Here is a 25682-nt window from a genome sequence, read left to right as displayed (position 1 = left end):
CTTTGGACTCATGCGGACGCGTCCCAGCTCAGCCACAGTAACAGCTCATATTAGCCAGCTAAACTATTACTACCCTGTTAGAAAAAATATATAGCTGCTCCCTCGCTGTATTATGGGTTTGCTACAGTATGTGGGGAGAAATGTGCTGCTGGTTACGTTTGTGAGACAATCAGCTGATTAATATTTTATTAAATTATATATTAAAACCCTTGATCCTCACCTGACTATGGCTTTGTAAACAGACAGTATTCATGATGTGGTTTATAATGGACTGTGGTACAGAAACAGTGACAATGTTACACACTCTTGGCTCACTCTGGCTATTCTCTGCTGTCTCAGCCGACGAGATGTTTGTCCCGTTTTAGCAACCGTAGCTTCTTCGAAAGGGAGGGGTGAGCAGTGGGCTGAGCCCTTAGTGCAAACCTGGTGCAAACTCGCAACCGAACCACTAGATGTCGCTAAAAGTCACACATTGCTCCTTTAAATATATCGTCCAGCCCTAAAACTTGTATAGTTTTTGCCCGTGTTTATTTAAAAACATACAATACAACATACAATACTGGTGTGCAATACAACATAGAGTATGATTTTATTCCAAAATTCAACATATTTACAAAATAATGACTGCAAATTCACGTTCACAAATCAAAATTATCTACTAATTTTAGCAAATTATCCATCTTTTGACATTTCTGACTTACAAATGAGGAAAAAAATAGAAGCAGATAAACTAACCATAGAACAACAATATGTAAATGATATTACCCTTCCCAGCTTAGTGTAATGCAGTATAAAAAAAATTATATATAGAAGAGAAAAAAAAACGTTAGTATTGTTGGATCAAGTGTCGCCGAAAAAATGCATCTTTAGCCATTTCTTGAAAATGTCTTCACACTGTGGAAAGAGTTTCACCCAATTATCTTATCTACAGACTTGTAAAAAAAAATTGTTTTGATTAATCTGAATGGATCTGAACAAGAAGTTTCCTCATTAGACAACGTTTTTTTCTTAAGAGTACGGTTTCTCTTCAGTATGAATTATCTGGTGTAAAACAAAAACAGTAAGGCTTTACACAGTAGGATGAGTTTTAAGGTGTGCTTTTAAACTTGATGCCAAAACAAATGATTCATCACACAGGTCACAGCTGAATGATCTCACTCCAGAGTGAAAATGCATGAGATCTTTGAGAGCATTCTTTCCACACTGAGTGCATGTGAACAGTTTTTCTTCAGCGTGAACTCTCACATGCGCATTAAAGCGTCCCTTCCGAATGAAACTCTTTCCACACTCAGTGCATGAAAAAGGCTTATCTTCAGTGTGAGATAACACATGTCTCATAAGGTTTGCTTTGTGCGCACAAGTCTTTCCACACTGGGGGCATGTGAACGGTTTTTCTCCAGTGTGAACTCTTATGTGCTGATTTAAGTCCTTTCTGGAAATGAAACTCTTTTCACACTGAGAGCATGCATAAGGCTTCTCACCAGTGTGAACTCTCAAGTGCACCTTAAGGTGTCCTTTCTGAATGTAACTCTTTCCACACTGAATGCATATATAAGGCCTCTCTCCAGAGTGAGATGTCACGTGTGTCTTAAGGTATGATTCATACATAAAACTCTTTCCACACTCCGTGCAGGTGAACGGCTTTTCTCCAGTGTGAAGTGCCATGTGGCAGTTAAGTTTTGATTTATCTATGAAACTCTTTCCACAATAATAGCAGGTTAAATATCCTTTGACTCCTGATTGATCAGCTTGTTTTTCTGTGTCATTCTCTTCAGTCTTTGAAACGACTGTATTTCCATCGGTGTGTTCAGGTGTTTGAAACTGATGTTTGTCTTCATTTTTATCGGTTAGATCTCCATCCTCAGTTGTGAAATTATGGTGTTTGACTTCATTCACTTCCATCTGGTCTAAAATTAACATTTTAAAATTTAATTTAATAATATAAGGAAAACCGAGAAACAATTAAATAAATGTTCATTCTTAAGGCACATGCACACCGGGATGATTATGTTTAAAGCCTCGAGACTAACAAAGGGCACCAATGTGAGCATGCACACCGACGCGCAAAACGGCAGGCGTAAAAGAGTAATAAAATTTTTTTTTTTTTTGAATAGTTTTTTTTAGTTTGACGAGCCTCGTTAAAAACGGTCTGACCAACTAGGGCTGGGCGACATGGCCCAAAAAAATTATCACAATATTTTTTTTTATATAAGTCGATATTGATAATTATCACGATAAATGTCAAATCTTAATTTCTTTCAAGTTTAAAGGCAGATTTTTGCTCCTAAGTGAAAGTTGTATAAACCAGAGCGTTAATTGTTGTTTACTCTTTATTGTCAGAACATATCATGACAAACACGAGAACATTTCACAAATATGAGGTAGAATATTCAAACATTTTTCCTTAAAATAAATATCTGAATAGAAAAATATTTCTTCAGCACAGTTTACAGTGCAGGCTGCAATATTCAAATGACATGTTTTGTCTCAAAATGCATATTTGACAGTGAAATTACAGTAAATCTGCATCCTAACTCAAGCTAATACTAAGCTAATGTTAAATTTATGTTCATTAACAAAAATATCTGTTTTTTTTTTGTTTTGTTCTTTAAATGTAACGACCACATTTTTTTTTTTTTTTTTTTGGTAAAATGAAATATTCTGACTGTTTGAGTTTTATTAAAATGAACCATTGGTCATCCAGTATCATGCATTTAGATCATGATAACCACAGATAAAACCAGGTATAGCCTATAACTTAGCACCTCACTATAATGGCAAACTGTAACTTTATGGTTTCTGTGATATTTGTATAAAAAACTGTAGCCTAACAGTTAAATACATTATTAAATACTGTACTTATATTCCATTAGTCATTTAATACATTGTCTACATGAATAATATTATACAATTCAATATGTATATCCCACATTTCATGGTGCAGTTAATATTACTTGGCTAACCTTACAGAAAATCCATGGTAGGCTAAATGGATTCAGTATCAATTCAGATTCTGACGGGATCGTTGCACGCAGTGTTTCTCCTTTTTGTCAGCGGTGTTTCATCTGCCTTTAAAGAGAATGAAGGAAAACACCAACCTAATTGTTCCTCAGTATCTTCATCTTTTATTCTGCAGGGTTCTACCTTAATCTCCATCATTGCTGCTGCTGCTGCTTCTTCTCCTGTGGGAAGATGGGAATATACCCTAGCATTTAAACCTGCTGTCTCAAACTCAATTCCTGCAGGGACACAGCTCTGCACAGTTTAGCTCCAGCCAGCACAAAAAGCATATACAGAGTGTATAGAATTTCAATATTCCATTTGCATGATTATTTATATTTACATAATAGCTGGTTAATCTAATGGGGGACGCTGGGGGGTTGTGGTTTATCAGAGGGGGAGTTTTTTCGTCTTTAGAACCCTGCTTACATTATATATGATTTGCATGCATTAAAAATATGTTTAATATGTTTTATTTAACGTTACCCATCAAATAAAATGAAAACACAACTCATAATCTTCACAAATTGTAATGTGAAAAATCAGTCGGTAACGAGTTCACGAACATAACGAACAACATCAGTCGATTAATTTCTGAGTGATTCACTAAATGAACTGACTCGTTTAGTAGTTTGTATTTTGATTTCTCCTAATAAATGATCAAATGAATGTACTCACAGTATGAAAACAGCATATTTAGAGCAAAATGATGTCGTTTATGTTCCACTTCTCTTCTTCTAGACTCAAGATGTGTGTCATTGCTTTGGTTGATCGAGCGCCTCTTCTTCTTATTCCTTTAATTGGCGATTCGCATCGATTTCGTGCATTACCGCCACCTACTGTGAACTTGATCCAGAGACTTCAATAACCCATTTCCCATCCTTACCCACTATATTAAGCATTTATACTATAGCCAGCGCTGCGTGTACAGCTCCTCTGGCTCAAAATAAATAAATAAATAAATAACTTTCAAATCCTGTCAATTAATCCTGTATTTTCCAAATATATAAATAAAGCTTCTCTATTATCATTTTCCTGTTCTGGTTTTAATATGATTCTCAAAGTTATACCAGTTTCCTCTTTTCTCTGAATCTCTTCAAATAATGTATCTCTATCCTCTTTATATCTTTCACAATACATGATAACATGTTCTACTATCTCCACACCATTCACAAAGTCCTGTTGGATGCTTGGATATTAATTTCAATGTTTTATAAAGTCCTGTATGTCCTATTCTAAGTCTTGATAATATGTTTTCCCCCCTTCTACTTCCACCTGAGTAGGCCTACCTCTTTTTCCTTACATTGCATACATATTTCTACCCTTACTTCCTGTTTCCCACATTCGTTGCCATCTTTGTTTTATTTGATTTTTAATTTCATCTCTACTATATGTTATCCATTTCTATTCTGTCCTCTTGCAATGCTTGTTTAGCCTGCTGCCTCATTCCCTTTTACCCCAACATGAGCTGGTACCTGGTTCTGCTACTGGCAGAAACCATATTAAAGTATTTAACTTTTAAGATATTTATCTGTTATCTTGGCTGACATTAAACAAACACCATTTCTCGCCACATGTGTTTGATTTGGGATAATATATAAAATAATAGCACATTAAAATATTTTAGAAATAACATTTATTGAGGACAGTTTTTTTTTAATTTTTTTTACCTTTGATATTTTTTGGTAATGACTTAATTTAAAATAGCCACCGAAGAGTAAGGAAAGATTTCTGATGCTGTTGATTTGAAAACAAGCTTGTAGGGCTGTTGAGAACCAGAACTTAACTGATTTTCGTTTCTCCCTAAAAGCCCAAACTTAACGCCAATCAGTGTGATTGTGAAGTGTAGATCAGTGATTGTCGTAAAATACAGTCTACTGTCAATAAACTGCAGGACATACTCAACAATAAAGCATTGCTTAACTGCATTGAGAGGCGAAAGCGATCCTGTTCCTCAAGCGGCTTTCTGTGCGTGCTCCAAGACAAATTGGAACATGGAGTTGAAAAATGAACTTTGGGTTTGTGCCTAAACACTTATAAAAACAGAAATATGCCTAAATGCCCAGCTTGCTTAGTAATCCCCTAAACACTGTCAGTTATGTCTTAAGTAAACATAAACATTTGGGAAATAAGTTGCATGTATAACAGTATATTGAATCCGTGTCTTAAAGTTCTTCAGTCCTCGGTCTTAAAGTGCTTTAGTCCTCAGTTGTAAGTCACTTTGGATAAAAGTGTCTGCTAAATGCCTAAATGTAAATGTAAAGTGACATCAGCCAAATATTCCTGCTGTAGTCTGTGTCATTAAAGGGGTAGCTCACTCAAAAATGAAAATTGACAATTTACTCACCCTTAGTTTGTTTCAAGTCCTTTCTTCTGCTAAACACAAAAGAATATATTTTGAATAATGTGGGTAATCAAACAGTTGATGGACTCCATTGACTTTCATGTATTGAAAAATAATAATATGGAAGCCAATGCCCATCAACTGTTTGGTTATTGACATTCTTCAAAATATCTTCTTTTGTGTTCAACAGAACAAAGAAAGGCTGTCAATCATGATAAGGAGAGATTAAACATATCAATGGAGGACAAAATGCTCTGAAACTGGTTGAAGATCAAACTGCAGCCATTTGTTACAGAAATTCGGAATCATAATCCATAAAACAGAGAACAGGTCAAAACACAGGACAGATAAAACAAAGAGACAACAGACCAGAAAAGGTTAAACAAGGAAATTCGAGAAACTGGGCAGAAAATGAAAACCAAAAAATGGATAAGCAGAGGGAGATCTCTCAGAAATGCACTGCAACACTAACAAGACTTTGCAAAAAGTGAGAGAAAACACAGGGCTTATAAAGAGGGTATGCACAGGACTAAGTGGCAAAAGGTGAATTATTAAATTGATGATTAAATTGAGTAAACCGTGAAAACAGGAGCAGGTATCAGTTTAAACTAAAAGTTGGACACGATAGTGTTCTTTACAACTTACTAAAGATCCAGTGATCCATGGATATTGACATGCTGCCAGGAATCGTGTGTCCTAACATTTATGTGTGGCTAAGTTATATTAAGTTATATACATTGACATTCCGTCTCTAGCCCTAAAACTTACACAGAGTACAAGATAGCAAATACTTAATTGATGACTTGTATAGACCATTTCACAAGATGTAAACAACACTGGTCCAGAAGCACTTCCTGTTTCAGTTTTTTTAACACTACATAAAAGCTGGGATAAAATACAACCAAAAGAACATTTAAAACTGAATCAAAAAGTTAAACAAACATCTTTAAGATGTTTTCTTTACATGTGAAATAAAGAAAACAGTTACAAACTGAAACAGGAAGTGCTTCTGGACCAGTGTTGTTTACTTGTAAAATGGTCTATAATATATAGCAATACACTATAAACGATGCTTAGCATAAGTGAAAACATCCATGCTAAAGTTGACTAAAAAAAAAATCTTTTAGTTTTAATTAATATTAATGCCTTAATTAAAAAATGATTTTTTAAATGTATCTCTTTATAACTTTATTTCAGTTAGCCTAATAGCTGGTTTGATTTTCATTGAAAGATGATCTTATGGAAAGTACGCATGCCAATCTCTAGGTATCTCAGGCGGTCAGGTATGCTAAGGCTAGTTTATTCAAACAAAAAATTGCAGCACTAACTTTGGGAAAGATTTGGGACAGTAAAATCTATGGGGAATAAGAATTCCTTCGCACAGCTGCCTACAGCTTTGAAGTTAGATAATATTATTACCACTGACAAGCCTTCCATGGTTGAGAATTTTAAGAAGCATTTTGCCATGGCTGGTCGTCCTTTTCATTTGGCGAACCCGACCATAACTAACGACCCCTCACCCTCTGTAGCATCTTGTAACAACTTCTCACGATTCTCCTTTGCCCATGTTCAGACAGTAGACGTTCTAAGGGAGCTGCAGCATATTGACCCCTTTAAATCTGCGGGACTAGACAATCTGGACACTTCCTTTTTAAAGCTGTCTGCGGCAATCATAGCTACCCCCATCACCAGTCTCTTCAACATTTCTTTCATTTCATCCGAACTACCTAAAGATTGGAAATCTGCAGCAGTAATTCCTTTATTTAAAGGAGGGGATAGATTTGACCCAAACTGCTTTAGACCAATCTCTATCCTCCCTTGCATTTGAAAAAGAATTGTCAATAAACAAATTATCAACTATCTCGAATCCCAGCACAGCCTTTCTGACATACAATCAGGTTTTCGAGCCGGTCATGGGTGCACTTCAGCCACACTTAAAGTATTAAATTAAATCATAACTGCTCTTGATCAAAGAAACTATTGCGCAGCAGTATTTATTGACCTGGCCAAGGCCTTTGATTCTGTCAATTTACAACATTCTAATTGATAGATTGAAAAACCTAGGTTTCTCTAATGATTGTCTTGCTTGGTTCACAAATAATTTTTCTGACAGGTTTCAACGTGTTAAGTCAGAGGGACTACTCTCCAGTCCTCTGGCTGTCTCCATGGGGGTGCCTCAGGGTTCAATCATCGGGCCGACATTATTTTCTGTATATATCAATGATGTTGCTCTTGCTGCAGGAGACTCAATGATTCACCTCTATGCAGACGATACCATCCTTTATACAGCTGGCCCGGTGTTGGACACTGTGTTAAATAACCTCCAAGAAAGCTTTAATAATATACAACACTCTTTCTGTTCCTTTCAACTGCTTTTAAATTCTAGCAAAACAAAAGTTATGTTTTTTAATCGATCTCACACTGTACTTGATTGTTCAAAAAGTATCTTGACTCAAGATGGGTTTGCAGGTAGATACCTATAAATATTTAGGGGTCTGGTTAGACTCTTCACTCTCTTTCCAGACCCACATCAATCAGCTTCAAGCTAAAATCAAATCTAGGATTGGCTTTTTATTTCGTAATAAAGCTTCCTTCACTTTCCCAGCCAAACTTGCCTTTGTGAAAATGACTATTCTTCCAATTATTGATTTTGGTGATATTATTCACAGATTCGCTTCAAATTCTCTCCTTAGGAAATTGGATGTACCATCCGTTTTGTCACCAATGCTCCATACAACACTCACCATTGCAACCTTTACAGTTTAATCGACTGGCCTTCATTACATACCCAGCGTCAAAAACATTGGTATCTTTTTATCTAGCCTATAAATGCTTACTGTGGAAAACCACACCTTATCTACAATCATTAATTTCGAGAGCAATCCCCTCTATGAACCTTCATTCAAGCAGGTATATCACCCTGGTGGCTACTAAAGCTCGTACTTCTTTTGGACGCCTCTCCTTCCAGTTCTCTGCTGCCAATGATTGGAATACACTTCAAAAATCTTCGAAACGTGAATCCATTGTCCCGTTAATCACTTTTATATCATTGTTAGCTAACCTGATCTGTGCACTTGATGTACGGATCTGTATTCATTTTCTGTTAATTGAGTACTACTTTGTCTTGTTAGGGCCCGAGCACTAACAGTGCGAGGACCCTATTGAAACTGTTAGGGTTATTTTTTTTTTTTTTTTTTTCTGCAAAGTAAGTGCCATTTTCGGGGCCGCAACATGCTCAAAAACTCACCAAATTTGGCACGCATGTCAGGACTGGTGAAAAATTTAGTATTTTGTGGGTTTCGCGGATGGGCGGGGCAAAATGGCTCGCTAGCGCCACCTAGAAAATTGGAAAAAATTAGCCCCTCGTCCACGTTCAACCTACATGCACAAAATTTGGTGGGGATGTGTATCATATCAAGACGCACAAAAAAGCCTCAAGAACCCATACCCTAAACTCGACAGGAGGTCCGCCATTTTGAATTTGGCGGCCATTTTTGGACGATTTACAGACTCCGTACTTTAACTAACTCCTCCTAGGGATTTAGTCGGATCGACTTCAAATTTCTGCTGTGCCTTCTAAAGGCATTGACGATGTAAAGTTGTGCTATCTGTGCGTTTTCGTCGATGGGCGTGTCCGTGGCGTCGAAGATTCGCCATGAAACAGGAAGTTGTAGTAACTTGGCTGTAAATGCCCAGATCTGCACAAAATTTTACACATTTGACAAGAGTCCCGCCCTGAACAAATCTACATGCCGACATTCACCCACAGTCATAGCGCCACCTGCTGGTAACAGGAAGTGTCCTTTAACGAAGCAGCCCCCGCCGCTTGTTTGACCGACATGTACGAAATGTCTGTGGTACTTCTACCATGACCAGACGCACAAAAAAGCCTCAAGAACCCATACCCTAAACTCGACAGGAAGTCCGCCATTTTGAATTTGGCGACCGATTTGGGACGATTTACACACTCCGTACTTTAACGAACTCCTCCTAGGGATTTAGTGGGATCAACTTCAAATTTCTGCTGTACTTTCTAAAGGCATTGACGATGTAAAGTTGTGCTATCTGCGCGTTTTCGTCGATGGGCGTGTCCGTGGCGTCGATGATTCGCCATGAAACAGGAAGTTGTAGTAACTTGGCTGTAAATGCTCAGATCTGCACGAAATTTTACACATTTGACAAGAGTCCCGCCCTGAACAAATCTACATGCCGACATTCACCCACAGTCATAGCACCACCTCCTGGCAACAGGAAGTGACCTTTAACGAAGCAGCGTAGCAAATGCACATCCGCACTGGCTGAGCTGCAGAAAATGCAACACGGCTGCCTCGGACCCCGACGTGCTACAGGTGCGAGGGCCCGCCCATCGCTGCTTGCAGCTTTAATAATTTTATGTGTAACTTATGTTTTTGTACCTCGACGCTTTTTTGGCCAGGTCGCCGCCATTGTAAATGAGAATGTGTTCTCAATGTGCTCACCTGGTTAAATAAAGGTTTTATCATTATTATTATAGGTATGGTGAAGGGTGTGTGATGTGGGGCTATTTTAATTCCAAAGGCCAAGGGGAATTTTTCAGGATGCATAGAATCCTGGATCCATTAAATAACTGGCCTTTAAAAATACAATCTGCCTACCACTATGGAAATTTAACATAGGGGTGTTCTGACTTATGCATAGGGGTGATACATGTCTTTGCAATACATTATCGCAAATCCTCTATAGAGTTCAGTGGACAGAGACAGTGGATTTCCAAATTTGTTGCCCTGATTCCACGCCAATGCCAACGAATACACAGCGGACTCAACTCTCACTCGTATCCAAGGTAAATCATCAACACTATCATCCCTTACAAGTGTTTTATTTAACGGAGTACATCACAATAAGCTAAAACGCATGTACAGGTAACTTTAATTCCTGAACAAGTGCTCACCCGTGTCTGTGTTGCTTTCACATGAACAGCGGCACGGTTCGGGAGCAACCAAACTCAGACCACCTCCTCCAGGTAATCTCGGGTTCGTCACCCCAGTGCGCACCCGGATCCGCACGACAGCGTTCACATTAGCCCCGTTCGGAACTAAACTGCCAGTTTGAAAGCCCCCTTAGAGACATGAGAAGAGAACATTTGTTTAAAAGAGAACTCTCCAGTCCATAGACGGCGTTTTTAAATTAGTAAAATTTATTATTTTGAATGTAGACCCAAATGCAATAATATGACTAATAAAGCTGTTAAGCATTTGCTGTTTGTCTGCAATTTTATTCAAATCTTTTTCAACACAAAAAAGTCTTTAATATCTTAACGCATCATGTCTATACATCTAAAACAAGTTATTTGAAATACAGATTATGATTTAATACACTATTGTTGCTACTTTGACTAAAATCCCTCATATATTCTAACTATTATGTTGACTTTCAAACAATCAAACTTTACTACTAATTTTAGCTAATTATCCAGCTTTTGATTAATCTGAATGACAAATGATTTACTTGTAAGTGATAGATCCAAACACAAACATTTGCTAATTAGAAAATATCGGGCAACGGGTTTTCTCATGTTTCTGTAGGGTGGATAATTGGGTGAAACTCTTTCCACACGAAGAGCACTGGTGCGGTTTCTCTCCAGTATGAATTCTCTGGTGTGTTTTTAAATTGTTGGATGTAGTGAAGGTCTTCCCACAGTCAGAGCAACAATGAGGTCTCACACCAGTATGAATACTCTCATGCTGTTTTAAATTCTGCTGTCGTGAAAAACCCTTTCCGAACAAAAGTGAGGCAAAAGAACAAAAGTGAGGCTTCACACCAGCATGAGTTTTAAGATGTGTTTTTAAGCTTGATGCCAAAACAAATGTTTTCTCACACTGATCACAGCTGAATGATCTCACTCCAGAGTGACGGCGCAGATGAGTCGTGAGAACGCTTTGGGATGTGAAACTATTTCCACACTAAGAGCATGTATAAGGCCTCTCTCCAGTGTGAATTCTCATGTGCACATTGAGGGCTCCCTTGTGAGTGAAACTCTTTCCACACTGACAGCATGTATAAGGCCTCTCTCCAGTGTGAATTCTCATGTGCACATTGAGGGCTCCCTTGTGAATGAAACTATTTCCACACTGAGAGCATGTATAAGGCCTCTCTCCAGTGTGGGACCTCATGTGCACATTGAGGGCTCCCTTGTGAATGAAACTCTTTCCACACTGAGAGCATTTGAACAGTTTTTCTCTAGTGTGAATTCTCATGTGCACATTAACGTCCTCTTTGCGACAAAAACTCTTTCCACACTGAGAGCAGGTGAATGGTTTTTCTCCAGTGTGAGATTTCATGTGTTTATTAAGGTATGATTTGTGCACGTAAAACATTCCACACTCAGAACAGGTGAAAAATTCAGATTTTTCGGCTTGTTTTTGTGTGAAATTCTCTTCAGTCTGTGAAACAACTGCATTTCCATCTTCATTTTTGACATGATGAGGTTTTTGTAACCGATGTTTGTCTTCATTTTTATATGTCAGTTCTCCATCTTCATTAGTGAAATGATGCCATTTGTCTTTATTCACTTCCACCGGGTCTAAAATCAAGATTAAAAAAAAAAAAAAAATTCCATTAAAGAAGGAAAATGAGAAACGAAGAAATCAAGAATTAATTTTTAGAACAAATCTAGTTTACTACGGAGTCTACTAGTATCTAATTCTAGATGTATTGTTATATACTTATGAGAACCAGAAACATAAGATGTTTCTTTGTGAATTTAGTTCATGTCATCACATTGTTTGTGGCATGAAAAATCATTTTATGCTGTCGGTAGAATAGATGACACCAGGACTCAGTTATTAAAAAAATAAAATGGCATGATAAGAAAGGTAGGACCCTATGAAATCAGTTTTATTTTTGCCCAAATTCCGTTTTTTCCTTTTTTTTTTACCCTTGACTATTATTTTAGTCGTAAAAGAGTGTGCTTTTGACGCTAATGATTAAAATTTAAACAAATAAAATAGGAATGACCTTAAAGTTGCAGTCCGCAACTTTTCCTCTGTCACCATCTCTGTTCGAAATCTGCAATTGCAGTTATTCACGGAATTATCATCTTTACGTGGGTTGTAAATCGGCATGAAACAGCGCGGAGGAACACGGGAATGTCAATCACCGTGCTGTGTGGATACTGTCATTAGGGATGGGTACCGAAACCCGGTATTAAACGGGCCCCGGTACTGAATTTTGAAAGACCGCTGTATCGATAAGCTCGGACGTTATCGGTTCTGCTGTCGGTACTGGAGAAATTAAGTAAATACACGCAAGTTGGGCTACTATTTATTATTCCTAGACGTTATCTTGAACATGTTTATATCGCCAGCCATTTCTATATATAAACTATATTTTATTTAAACCATTTGTCTGTGAGGCAAATTTGCAATTCGCAGTTCAGAAACAGAAGAGAGAGAGAGAGAATAGAGAGAGAGCGATCTCTCACGCAAATCCACAGCACGCGCAACAACAGCCCTTGCTTAATGAGTGACAATGAGGACAGAACTAAACATTCAACGTGGTTACACTTTAGATCTGGGATATTATTCTAATATATTTTGTATTTTGGCTTCCAAAGATCATAAAAAGAAGATATTTGAGATAAAACCGTTAAAAAACGAGACGATCTGTCCAGCTTAACTTCCTTTACTTCACAGCACTGCGGAGCGCTGTCAGTTCTTCCTAAAACCCAAACGTAACCGTCAGAATCAGCACGATCGGCTATTGTTGCAAAATGCTGTCTTCTACTGTTGCAAGATCAAAAAAATATCTATTAAAAACACAAAAACCTGCGCAAGAGACGCTGTTCACAAGGCGGTGCACGCTCCGAAACGGACTGCAACGAGACAAGAAAAGTAGCCTAAACTTGGGCTTTGTGCGTCCTTAACTATCAAATATACATAAAAATGTCAAAATGACCAGCTCTGAGATTCACTTGAACACAGTTTATTCACTTAAACACAATTATACTAAATAGAGGAATAAAAAAAAAAACTTCTAATTAAAATTAATGCCTTAATTAAAAAAATGAGATTGGCATGGTTTTGTTTCAGTTAGCCTAATAGCTGGTTTGATTTTCATTGAGAGAAGATCTTATGGAAAGTACACCATGCCAATCTCTAGGTATGGTGAAGGGTGTGTGATGATGTGGGGCTATTTTAATTCCAAAGGCCAAGGGAACTTTTTCAGGATGCATAGTATCCTGGATCCATTAAATAACTGGCCTTTAAAAATAAAATAAATCTGCCTATCACTATGGAAATTAGGGTGTCCTGACTTATGCACCCGGTATTTTAAGGAAGAACATTTATTAATTTACGAAACATAATTCATTCACAAAGAAAATTGGTGTCCTTAAAGGTTGGAGTTATCGTCAAATCTCATTTTTTTAAACTAAGGAATTAAGATAAATTTCCAAAAGATGATTTTCTATTCCTGTTTTTTGTCAACTTCAGCATGGGTGTGTTCACTTATGCAAAGCACTGTAGGGTATGATTTTATCACTCAGTTGGCGTAACCACAGTCTCTTGCAAATCCTCTATAGAGTCCATGATATGATCAAGGAGTGCCCTTTGATGGCTATCAGCACTCCAACTATAGCCAAGTTCACACAACAGGATTTTAAGCCCGATTGGCAAGTCGTTGAGCTCGCCGACAGGTCAGGGTGTTATCGCGTGCAAATCGCGGGGGATTAGCGTGCGATGAACGCTTGCCAATCTGTTAGTATGAAAGAGCCAACAATGCATCAAAGACGCTCGCAGAGCCCAGAAAATATCTAGCATGCTAGATATCCAGAGCTGTCGCACGACTCAACCTCAGGTGATGTCATGAGCCACAGCCAATCAGAGCACGGCATGGGTTGAGGTCACCGGGTAAATCTTATTTTTTCTTTTTTTGAATTTTTTTCTCAGAGCAAATCATCGCGCAAACAGTTTGCAACACTAGTTTCTATCTGACGTCCATATTTGCATGTTGTGTTCTTCTCTTCTTCGCTGGGTATTGGCGCGCAAGCTGTTTCACGTCATTTTTGGTTCGTTTTATCGCGTGTATTTCGTGACAAAACGTGGTTTGTAGACAAGATAGAGTCGTTGGGTGACAGAGTTGATTTTGTCAACTCGTGTAGTGAGTTACCTCCTGTTGCGGATCAATCATGTTATGTCAAGTGGTGTGAACAGCTCAACAACTTGAACACTCCTGATTTCACAGAGAGCAAGTCATGTAGTGTGAACTGCACAGTTCAGCCCTGCGTTTTAAAATCATGTAGTTTGAACTAGGCTTAACAGGAGTGACACTTTCAGAGGGCTTTTACACTGGGCTCTTTTGCTGCAGTCTGAGTGCGTTTGTTCCCGACGCCCCCCGCATTGTTGGTCTGGTTTCACACTCAACTTGATTTTATCGAACCATGCTGCGTTTGTGTGCGTATTACATCATCGCAAACGTGCACGGCGCATGATAGATAACAGAACGCACTTTGACGCTCTCGCCGGTGTAAACGTGGCTGTCGTATTTTGCTAACAACAACAAAAGTGCGTGATAGGTTGTTTTGAGGTTTGTGATATCTTTGGTTTTCAATGAGAACAGTAAAGCTAGATTATTTACGGAGGAATTATTACTGCTCGATTATCTAAATCAAAACCTTGTCTGCTTTGCACAATTTAACTACCTTCACCTTGGAGTTAATCCTAGAAAAACCTGGAACTACAGGACAAATACCCGTTTATTGCCCGCCAGGCATCCATGGCAGTCACGTGACTGCAAATTATTATGAATTGTTGTTACTTTCACTCAAATCCCTATATTGTAACTATTATTTTGACCTTCTCCAAAGGTTCCCCTTGTGAAACAATCAAACTTTACTACTAATTTTAGCAAATTATCCAGAGTCGATTAATTTGAATGTCAAATGATTTACTTGTAAGTAGGGCTGTGAATCTTTGGGTAAACAGCGAATGGATTTGATTCACGAATTCGATTCATAGTTTTTCGATTCAAGAACGAATTCAGAACGATCCAATTCAAGGCGATTCACTTCAAAATTTGATGTGATTCGATTCGATTCTTGATTTTATATATGCGTCTTAAGCCTAGTTCACACTACATGATTTTAAAACGTCGGGCTGAACTGTGCAGTTCACACTACATGACTTGCTCTCAGTGAAATCATGAGTGTTCAAGTTGTTTAGCTGTTCACACCACACAACACAACGTGATTGATCCACAACAGGAGGTAACTCACTACACGAGTTAACAACGCACTACATAGAGATACAACCACGATCGGATGATAAGAGCATATCATTTGTGACTCAATGAGAGCTGTTTCAGTACTATAGTACGGTCTTAATCCTGAAAATAATCAAACAAATAACGAGTTGACAACAACACGATTCTATCTGGTCTAGAAACCATGTTTTGTCACGAAAAACCACGCAATATGACGCGAAAATGCAGAGAAGAACACAACACGCGAATATGGACGTCAGACAGAAACTAGTGCTGCACACTGTTTGCTCGACGATCTGCTCTGAGAAAAAAAAATGCAAAAAGAAAAGAAAAAGTAAGATTTACCTGGTGTCCTCAACCCATGCGTTGCTATGATTGGCTGTACTCATGACATCACTGAGATTGAGTCGCGCGACTGCTCGAGATATCTAGCATGCTAGATATTTTTCTGAGCTCGGTGACCTGTCTGCGAGCTGTCTTTGATGCGTTGTTGACTCTTTCACACTAACGGATTGGCGACTGGCGAGCGTTAATCGTCCGCTAATCGCCCGATTTGCACGCGATAACACCCTGACTTGTCGGCGACTCAACGATTTGCAAATCGGGCTTAAATCGGGCTTAAAATCACGTAGTGTGAACTAGGCTTTAGTATTATTTCAATGCTGCCCCCAATGGGTCTTTGTCTGGGTTTGAATTACACAGTGGCCTTCATGGGTCAGATAGTGGGGACAAAAAACTACAATGACATTTTGTCCATTGTTAATGTTAGTTCATGTTTGTTTTTAATAAATCTATCATTATAAAACAATATTTCAATAGCCTATAAATTAGCATTTGTAGAAACGTATTTAGCCAATATTTTTAAAAGGCTTTAAAAGTATTGCATTAAATGACTACATGCACAAATTAATGAAGATGTGCGCCATCATTTTGCATCCTCCCAGTGCACTCGTTAACATCTTTTCACTGGATTTTGCTCTCATGTACAGATTTTTTAGCAGTCCATGTTTGAGCTCTCCAGCTCTCTATCGAGAAAGCAATAGTCTTGAGTCAAACTGCTCAAGCCATTGATAAAACTGCCATGCCATTGTGTGGGCACTGTGAAATAAAACGCTTTCATTGCGTGGAAACGTCGCAGTTATTTTCTTTAAGATAAGATACTGAAGTTTTACTGAAATGGGTCATACCATTGACATTACCCATCCTGAGCTGTGAAGTAAAAGCCCACTTATTCAAGGGCACGAATTTATTACATGGAAAGAGTAAGAGCAAAGACTCTTTGCACACGCAAGGTCTCTCACTCGCTTTCCCTCTCTGCTGTGTGCGTGCGATACGCGGTTTGGAGCACAAACTTAGATTACGGGAAATTTTAACTAATTTGTGGTATAACTAGTCGATCACGAATGTCTCAACAGGTAGATAGATAAACTCATCTTTCAGGCATTTGACCGACTGGGTAGACACTTCAGGGGGTGTGGCATGTGAGCGGGTGAAACCAATCAAATGCGGATGTCTTACGGCCAATGCGTGAGAGTTGGCAGCTTGTACCAGGAACACTTTAAGGTTGTGTTTATATATTTTAACCCACTGAATTTCTATAGGATCGCGATTCATTCAATTCTTAGCCTTTTCTATTGATTATGCACGCAAATAAACGATTCACGATTCAAAATACATGTTTCAGGATCGATGCATATGCATCGTCAGGATTTGTAATCGATGCATCGAGAAAACGAGTAAATCTTTACACCCCTACTTGTAAGTGATGGATCTGAACACAAACATTTGCTAATTAGAAAATATCGGGCAACGGGTTTTCTCATGTTTCTGTAGGGTGGATAATTGGGTGAAACTCTTTCCACACGAAGAGCACTGGTGCGGTTTCTCTCCAGTATGAATTCTCTGGTGTGTTTTTAAATTGTTGGATGTAGTGAAGGTCTTCCCACAGTCAGAGCAACAATGAGGTCTCACACCAGTATGCACACTCTCATGCTGTTTTAAATTTTGCAGTCGTGAAAAACCCTTTCCACAAAAAGAACAAAAGTGAGGCTTCACACCAGCATGAGTTTTAAGATGTGTTTTTAAGCTTGATGCCAAAACAAATGTTTTCTCACACTGATCACAGCTGAATGATCTCACTCCAGAGTGACGGCGCAGATGAGTCGTGAGAACGCTTTGGGATGTGAAACTATTTCCACACTGAGAGCATGTATAAGGCCTCTCTCCAGTGTGGTTTCTCATGTGCACATTGAGGGCTCCCTTGTGAGTGAAACTCTTTCCACACTGAGAGCATTTGAACAGTTTTTCTCCAGTGTGAATTCTCATGTGCACATTTACGTCCTCTTTGCGACAAAAACTCTTTCCACACTGAGAGCAGGTGAATGGTTTTTCTCCATTGTGTTCTCTCGTGTGTCTGTTAAGGGTTGATTTACGTGTGAAACTCTTTCCACACTGAGTGCATGTGAACAGATTTTCTCCAGTGTGAGATTTCATGTGTTTATTAAGGTCTGATTTGTGCACGTAAAACATTCCACACTCAGAACAGGTGAAAAATTCTTTGTCTCCAGATTTTTCAGTGAAATTCTCTTCAGTCTGTGAAACAACTGCATTTCCATCTTCATTTTTGACATGATGAGGTTTCTGTAACCGATGTTTGTCTTCATTTTTATACGTCAGTTCTCCATCTTCATTAGTGAAATGATGCCATTTGTCTTTATTCACTTCCACCGGGTCTAAAATCAAGATATAAAATAACAAATTCAATCAAAGAAGGAAAATGAGAAACGAAAAAAAATCAAGAATTAATTTTTAATGCAGAACAAATCTAGTTTACTACGGAGTCTACTAGTATCTAGTTCTAGATGTATTGTTATATACTTATGAGAACCAGAAACATAAGATGTTTCTTTGTGAATTTAGTCACATTGTTTGTGGCATGAGAAATCATTGGAGAATTGTTTCTATTTTATTCTTGTTTCATGCTGTCTGTAGAGGACACCAGGACTCAGTTATTAAGAAAATAAAATGGCATGATAAGACATGTAAAGGCAGAAACAATTTTTTATTTTCTTTCATTTACCAATAAATGATTAGGTTTCAAGCCATTCTAACCAAACTTTGTATAAAGAGTATTTTAAACTATGTTATGAAATATATGACGCAAACAATGACGCAAATTTCGTTTTGTTTTTGCACCGTTCCCGGAGGTACAGATCGGCACACACACTTGTTACTCAGTGTCGACCGGGTGTGCGGCGGCAACTATGGACATGCGCTGGGCTCTTCTCGCGGATCGCCGCAGCTACGGCTTGTGTCGGGACTAGAGCCCGACCGATAAAGGTATACAAATACCGATACAAATATTTTTGGGTTTTAAAATCCGATATATCGGCCGATTTTTTTTTTTATTAAATATTGAAAAAAAAAAATTATTAAATATTTTTTCTCCACAAGATACATTTGACACTTTTTCTCTGTCTAAATGTTCACTCCTCGCAAGTCTAACTTACATTTTACAATGCAGGGACTGTAACTAGAGATATGCTAGTTATAAATACAGCAATCATTACTTTATTTAGCCAGAAAAAGTTCATTGTGGTTTCCAAGCTCATTAATGTTAACGTTAGTGGTCTTCCACTGATGATAGTGGCATTAGCAAGCTTTGTGGTTAGCTAGTCTTTGATGAGCCATAATTTAGCAATAGATAACATCATACTGCAAATTGTAAAACAGAATTTTCAATACAACAGGCCAAGGAGAGATGATTGAAGCGTGTTTCATCGGTTTTTATTTTTATTTTTTAAATATTCATTTATTGGCCATTATAACTGCCGATACCGATATTTTGGAAAATGCCTAATATCGGCCGATAATATCGGTCTGGCTCTAGTCGGGACCTCCGCCTGGGCGTCTCCCCTAGCGGGGCGGCATCCAGGCGGTGTCCGCCCGGCACCTAGCAAGACGGCTTATAACTGGTGCGGACCTGGGGAATCCGTCTGTTTACACAAAACAAAACATTGCGAAGGCCCCAAGCGGGTGTTGACGCGATGTGATTTCTGCCCAGTGCTCTGAATGTCAAAGTGAAGAAATTTAATGATGCGCGAGTAAACGGCGGGAATAACTATGACTCTCTTATTATTATCAGTCAATCTGCATTTACATGGACCCTTATAATCGGATTAACAGCTCAATCGGACTAAAAAAACCTTCATGTAAACACCTTAATCGATCCGATTAAGCTCGATCCGACTAGAATTTCGATAGGATTGAAAGGGGTGGTTTACTCCTTTTGTAATCCAACCGAGAGAACATGTAAACACTCAGATTGAAAACCGAAACTAAAAGGACTGCGCATGTGCAATGAGGTTGAAATAGCGTAATGACGTATGACGCACGGAACGAGCTGTTCTTCCTGTTGAATAAAGTGTCATATAAATGAGAGTTCTGTTATTACAAAATTCTCATTTCACTCAGTGTCTGTGAAGTGAAGGAGGACAATGTCCCACCAGTGCTTGTTTTAGATTCTCATCCACAGACGACTTTTGGGGGCGGGGTTTTACTGCGTGATAAATACAAGCAGCACGGCAAAACGGTTCAAGCTCATCGTCTGCAATTCATGACCAGAGACGGATAAATATTAAATCTGTTGTTTAAAACAAATACAGAACCAATAGGGGAGAATAGTTATGCGTGAACAGTGGCATATTCGTGTAGTGTGCGCATGTCAAAAAATCAATTCCGATTTGTGACATATAAACGCGCACTACCATCATTCAGACCGGTCTGGGTGAATACTCGATTCTGATTGGCTGCAGGGTGTCCGTTAAAAAGTGATAGAGGACACCTAATAAAGTAGTTCTGGTGAAACTACCTGTTTACCATTCGAAATTTATAAATAAATGCGCTGCCTACAACAGCTGTGAGTAACCATAGCAACAGGCATTCAAAGTATCCGTTAACAATTTGCTTTATCAAAACAAACATCTTACGTTAGTTAGATATTACATAGCCTACTAATACAACAATGAGCGACTTCGTTATTTCTTTTAACATTTATGGAGAACATGACAACTTTGACGACTGGGATGCTGCTGAAGAAAGAAAAAATGTAAATAAAACGGAGAAACGTCACAAAGTAAATTAACTTACACCGCTGCTGCTCTGAATGAGACCCTAACGCAGCTGTCCAACCAAGGCAGGAGCGTTTCAAGCCTAAGGAGCCTGTTTGATTAATTGTTTTATGTGTAATAAAAAAAACAAAAAAAAACTATGCCTACCTTTGTGTTTCATGAAAAAAAAATGCATTTTTGAACCTGAAGGGTTCTACAAGCTGAGCGGACTATAAATATCTCCGGTTGCTAAATAAACCAGGCAAGTTATTATTTGTGAAAACTAGATTTAGCCTAATTAAAATATAAACTAGCAGCTAATGTTTTAAAAATGTTTTATTTGGCAAGTGACCATGGTATAAGCGGGTTAATGCCTTACCGGGTTAATGGTACGCCGGGTTCACACCGGACGCTGAAGCGACGCAGAACGGAGGCCGCTTCCTTTCGGCGCCCATGTTAACCTATGGTGTCTTTCACACCAGATGCGGAGCGCCGCTGCGAGGCGCAGCCAGCCTGAGCCGTGAAGAGCCAGTTTCGGCGTCTGGTCTATTTTTTCTGCGAGCCACGAGTGATCCGCGTCAATTCCGGAAGGAAGTTACACCAAGAAACACTCAACCATCCGGTAAATTGTCAAAATATAAGCAATTTTCAAATTAAAATACCGCGAGTGACAAATGTGAACACACAATCAAACAGGGAAACAACGAGAGAGAGACGCAGGCAGGAGTTGATAAGTGAAAATGGAAGATGAAAATAGATTTCATAAATTTGAAGAGAGGATGTATATTTCAACAGTAGCCTATTTTTACACTACTATAACTGTCTGCCTATTATCTCTCTGGCTGCGTGTCTCGACAACGGATTAATAAAAAAAGTGTACAAACTTCTTGGTTACACAGATATATGGTGTATATTATGAGGTTATTTAACTACCCATGATGTAAAAAAAAATTAGCTCTGAATAAACAACAACAGAGCAGAAGCGCTTGTTGACCTACGCGAGGAATACGCATCAGGTCTGAACAGACTATATAGGCGCAGGGCCGCGCGTGATTTTCCGTTCCACGCCGTATCTGCGTCGCTTCAGCGTCCGGTGTGAACCCGGCGTTACGCTTGCCATTTGATGTTGCGCAAAGTTGTGGTGGCCTCGCCAGCGCAAATTTTGTCAGCAGGAAAAATGGTCCAAGGAATTGTTCGGTTTGTATGCTTAACGAACCGGAAGCCTCGAACCCGAAACGGTTAAATAGGAATACATGCGTTACACCCCTAATTCATGTAAACACCTTGATCGGATTCACCAATCGTATTGATTTCATTCCGATTGTGTCCATGTAAACGTAGCTAATGTCAGTCAGTTCTAGGAGTGGGAGTTTGGCATTTCTGAAAAGCCCCGAATGTGCTCTTTACAGGACTGTGACATGAATGATCTGAGAAATTAGCTAAAATATAAATGTCCTCTAGGATAAAGTCTATGCCTGGGTCTCAAGAGGATTAGTGAGTTTTTCATCTTAATGTTCCTCATCATTGATTAAAGAGAATGAAGGAAAGCACAAACCTATTTGTTCCTCTGTATCTTCATCTTTTATTCTCCAGGGTTCTTCCTTAATCTCCATCTTTACAATAGTATGTCCGTAGTTTCTCCTGGAGTAATTCTGCGTGCTTCTTCTCCTGTGGGAAAGATGGGAATATTCCCCAGCATTTAAACTCTCATTGTTAAGAAACATTTCGAATATTTTTTTTTTACACAACAAACCCAGCTATGCAGCAAAACGCTAAACATAATAATAATAATAATAATAATTAATAAATTCTGAACATTGGTTCTTAGTCTTTATTCACCTTTTTTATCATGGTTTCTCAAAATAATATAAATATTAAATAGATTTTCTTAGCTTTAATAGGGGCAAACTGTAATGCAGTGTTATACTTTCTTTTTTCTTTTTTTTTTTAATTTTGGCGCATTTGGTTTGTTGATATGGTAGTAAATACACAAAGTTTCGTCATGCTAGCATGTGTTTCACAAATAGCACCGCAATAGTTCCCTACATCCCCACCCCAGCCTACATTAAACATTGTTTACCAGGTTTAACGTTAATTAATTTACTATGTGAAATGAAAAAAACACAACTCTCATAATCTTCAAAAAATGTAATCTGAAATACAGTCAGTGACGAGTTTACGGAACAACAGTCGGTTCATTTCGATTCATTTCTGAGCGATTCACTAAATAGACAGACTCGTTTAGATTTTTTATTTGTCCTATTAAATTATAAAATTAATGTACTCACAGTCTGAAAAAGGGCAGATTTAGAACAGAATGAACGGCTGTGTTCCACTGGTCATGTTTATGTTCCCTTCCCTCGCTCACTTCTTCTTCTTTTTCTTCAATTTTTAAACGGCGGTTGACAACAATTTATTGCATTACCGCCACCGCTGGACTGGAGTGTATAACAAGAGCAATATTTTCTATAAAATTAAATTCTTTTCAAAAGCCCTGTATTTTTTAAAAACAAAACCAAAAAATTAAAAATCTTCTCAGCATTTCTTTGTAAAATATTACTGTATTCAAATATAATTTCATTGGCTTCTACTTGAGCAATAAGCCTCTGCTTATAGCTTGATAAAAAAATTTAAACAATGAATCAATGCTCTACTGTTTCAGGGGTAGGTTGCCATTAACATGTTTTTTCATTAGAAATAAGGTACTATTAAGTCAAGTTAGGTATGCCCAATTCTCAATCTGAACCACTTCCTCATGTCTAGATCTAGTTGAACCTGCAACCTTTTTAACTTTAGGCTGTATCCTAAAAATATGTCTCCCAAATTATTCATTATCCCAAAAGAATTGCCAATTTTTCATAAGTTCTTGTTTTAACAATACTCTTAACCTCTGCTTTACTATATTTTATGTCAACATCAATGTTGTCTTTCCCTGCTGTTTTCTTGGCAGCCAACTCATTCCCCTCCACCCCTATGTGGGCTGGAACCCATAAGAAGGAAAATTTTAAACCCGCCTTTTGCAATCCACTTGCTAACTGTAAAATTTCTAGAAGAATGTCTTTCCTAGATCCTGAGTGTGAATTCTTGATACTTAAAAGAGCAGAACTAGAGTCAAATGCTAACTATTTTTCTATTACCCCTATTACTTTCTACCCATAACAGGGCAACGCTCACTTCTCCGACTCGGATATGTGTCATTGCTTCGGTTGCTCGAGCGCCTCTACTGGCCGAAACCAGTAAGCAGTGAAACAGTAAAGCACTCTCTTTTCCGCCCAATAACCAGCCATCAACACACACAAACCTTTAGAAATTTGTTGCTGTTAAAACAGTAGTTGAGAGCTCAAAGCTCGCTATCACCGCTGCACTCACACTGTAGAAACCACCAGCACTGCCCTAACTACTGGTCTCCTGCTGTTAAATCTATGTTTAACAGCTGTTAAATTTGACTTCACAACTTCTCAGGCACCATGGACTTCCATGCTACATGTTTTCTGTGTCCTTGTGTGTGCAACATTACCATCCCTTGTCATGCAGTTATGGTTCTGAACACAAACAAGTTGAAAAAGTTAAGTAGGCTACATTTTCAAAGTCCTTAGTAGATATTTGAATTTTGAATCTTTAGACTTTATCCCAATCAAACATATTTGAGGAGATACATAGTGTTTCTATAATCTCTTGCTTGTTGTATATGAACGTTAGAAAGTTACAAATGGTTTCCGCCAGTAGAGGCGCTGGAGCAACCGAAGAAATGACACACATCCGAGTCTAGGAGAAGAAGAGAAGTGAGCAAGGCAAGGGAACATAAACATAAACACGAGAAGTGGAGCACAGCCGTTCATTCTGCTCTAAATGTGCTGTTTTACTGTGAGTACATTCATTTTATCATTTATTAGGAGAAATCTAAATCCAAACGACAAATCAGTTCATTTAGTGAATCACTCAGAAATTAATCCAAATAAACCGACTGATGTTGTTCACTACTCTCGTGAAACATAAACTCGTTATTGACTTTTTTCACATTACAATTTGCAGAGATTATGAGTTGTTTTCATTTTATGTTATGAACCTGGTAAACATGTTAATCATTTCAAATGTAAGAGCAACAAATATCAGCCAGAGGAGTTAAATTGTTTCTAAATGGCTATTAGAGCAAAACAATTAAAGTTGAATAATCTCGAGTGATTGTAAGAGTGATGATCATCTGCTAAATGAGCAAGTGCAACAACGACCACAATTCTCTCCTTCAGTCAGTGAAGCTCCCACAGCCGTTCATGAGAGTTTAAATGCTGGAGAATATTCAATTTCCCATCTTCCCACAGGAGAAGAAGCAGCAAGCAGAAGGAATTACTCCAGGAGAAACTACGGACATACTATTGTAAAGATGGAGATTAAGGAAGAACCCTGCAGAATAAAAGATGAAGATACAGAGGAACAAATAGGTTGGTGTTTTCCTTCATTCTCTTTAATCACTGATGAGGAACATTAAGATGAAAACTCACAAATCCTCCTGAGACCCAGGCATAGACTTTATTCTCTGTAGATGACATTATTTTTTTTTAGCAAATTTCTATGAGATCATTCATGTAACAGTTCTGTAAATAGCACATTCAGGGCTTTTCAGAAATACAAATGTTTGGAGGTTTCACCTTGACAAATCCCTCAATTTTTTGTTGTAGTCATTGTTGACAATTACTGCATGATCAAAGTTTTGATATTTTGTAGTTATCATTTAAACAGTAATTTTCAAATTGTTTGTCTTAAAAAAAACATATCAGAAAAACTTTGAGTTTCAAATCAGAATAGGATTTTCTTTATAAAACAGGGCATCGATTTCATGCGTGTTCTCTGTAGATCTTTTTGTATACATCAATAATCCTATTAATTATGAAATATTCTTATGAAAATGTTGTCAAGTTATTCCTCCCATTATTGTACATCTTTTACATATATATATGAATACAATATATATGAATATATATATGAATTACATA

At 38.1% G+C, this 25682-nt stretch overlaps 4 protein-coding genes and 1 pseudogene across 6 annotated transcripts in view; 2 read left to right on the top strand and 3 right to left on the bottom strand.

Moving 5' to 3' along the window:
- The window catches only part of LOC120473977 (uncharacterized), a 139638-nt gene that overhangs the window by 108670 nt on the left and 5286 nt on the right, over positions 1–25682 (top strand). Inside the window, exons 1-2 of one of the 2 annotated variants that reach the window (XM_089123867.1) lie at positions 24460–24555; positions 25011–25130. In XM_089123867.1, the coding sequence (XP_088979993.1) occupies positions 25073–25130 (58 nt within the window). In that variant the 5' untranslated portion in view covers positions 24460–24555; positions 25011–25072. Of the gene's footprint in view, positions 1–24459; positions 24556–25010; positions 25131–25682 lie in introns of those variants that run through there. The other variant, XM_089123868.1, reaches the window with a different exon arrangement.
- On the bottom strand, positions 561–5448 carry LOC148970754 (uncharacterized). The gene is made up of 3 exons (XM_089123864.1): positions 3679–5448; positions 3099–3182; positions 561–1907 (listed from the first exon to the last, which is right to left on the bottom strand). Exons 2-3 carry the CDS (start codon positions 3157–3159, stop codon positions 1069–1071), a joined length of 900 nt encoding a protein of 299 aa, XP_088979990.1. The 5' UTR covers positions 3160–3182; positions 3679–5448; the 3' UTR covers positions 561–1068.
- Positions 10499–11958, bottom strand: LOC148970753 (uncharacterized; annotated as a pseudogene).
- On the bottom strand, positions 11827–23071 carry LOC148970752 (uncharacterized). Of its 2 annotated transcripts, XM_039664078.2 has the most exons (4): positions 22980–23071; positions 22247–22359; positions 17367–18315; positions 11827–11906 (listed from the first exon to the last, which is right to left on the bottom strand). In XM_039664078.2, the coding sequence occupies exons 2-3, from the start codon at positions 22302–22304 to the stop codon at positions 17372–17374; spliced, it is 1002 nt and encodes a 333-aa protein (XP_039520012.2). In that variant the 5' UTR covers positions 22305–22359; positions 22980–23071; the 3' UTR covers positions 11827–11906; positions 17367–17371. The 2 variants fall into 2 exon arrangements, with proteins under 2 accessions (XP_039520012.2, XP_088979983.1); XM_089123857.1 differs by having other exon boundaries at positions 11827–18315.
- The window catches only part of LOC120473974 (uncharacterized), a 152035-nt gene continuing 150818 nt past the window's right edge, over positions 24466–25682 (top strand). The window contains exon 1 of the mRNA XM_089123846.1: positions 24466–24555. The gene's annotated coding sequence lies outside the window, so the exon portion shown is untranslated. The remainder of the gene's footprint in view (positions 24556–25682) is intronic.

This window comes from Pimephales promelas, chromosome 19, assembly GCF_988280905.1.
Source record: "Pimephales promelas chromosome 19, fPimPro1.hap1.1, whole genome shotgun sequence".
Taxonomy (NCBI): Eukaryota; Metazoa; Chordata; class Actinopteri; order Cypriniformes; family Leuciscidae; genus Pimephales; species Pimephales promelas.
The sequence above is the reverse complement of the archived record's forward strand: the minus strand, read 5'-3'. Positions and strand labels throughout refer to the sequence as shown.

Excerpts from the sequence above, each read along its gene's own strand:
- LOC148970754 (XM_089123864.1), bottom strand. The coding sequence starts at position 3,159 with ATGATGGAGATTAAGGTAGAACCCTGCAGAATAAAAGATGAAGATACT. Across the intron at positions 1,908-3,098 it reads AGATACTGAGGAACAATTAG|ACCAGATGGAAGTGAATGAA; the intron begins GTTGGTGTTTTC and ends TGTTAATTTTAG.
- LOC148970752 (XM_089123857.1), bottom strand. The coding sequence starts at position 22,304 with ATGGAGATTAAGGAAGAACCCTGGAGAATAAAAGATGAAGATACAGAG. Across the intron at positions 18,316-22,246 it reads AGATACAGAGGAACAAATAG|ACCCGGTGGAAGTGAATAAA; the intron begins GTTTGTGCTTTC and ends TCTTGATTTTAG.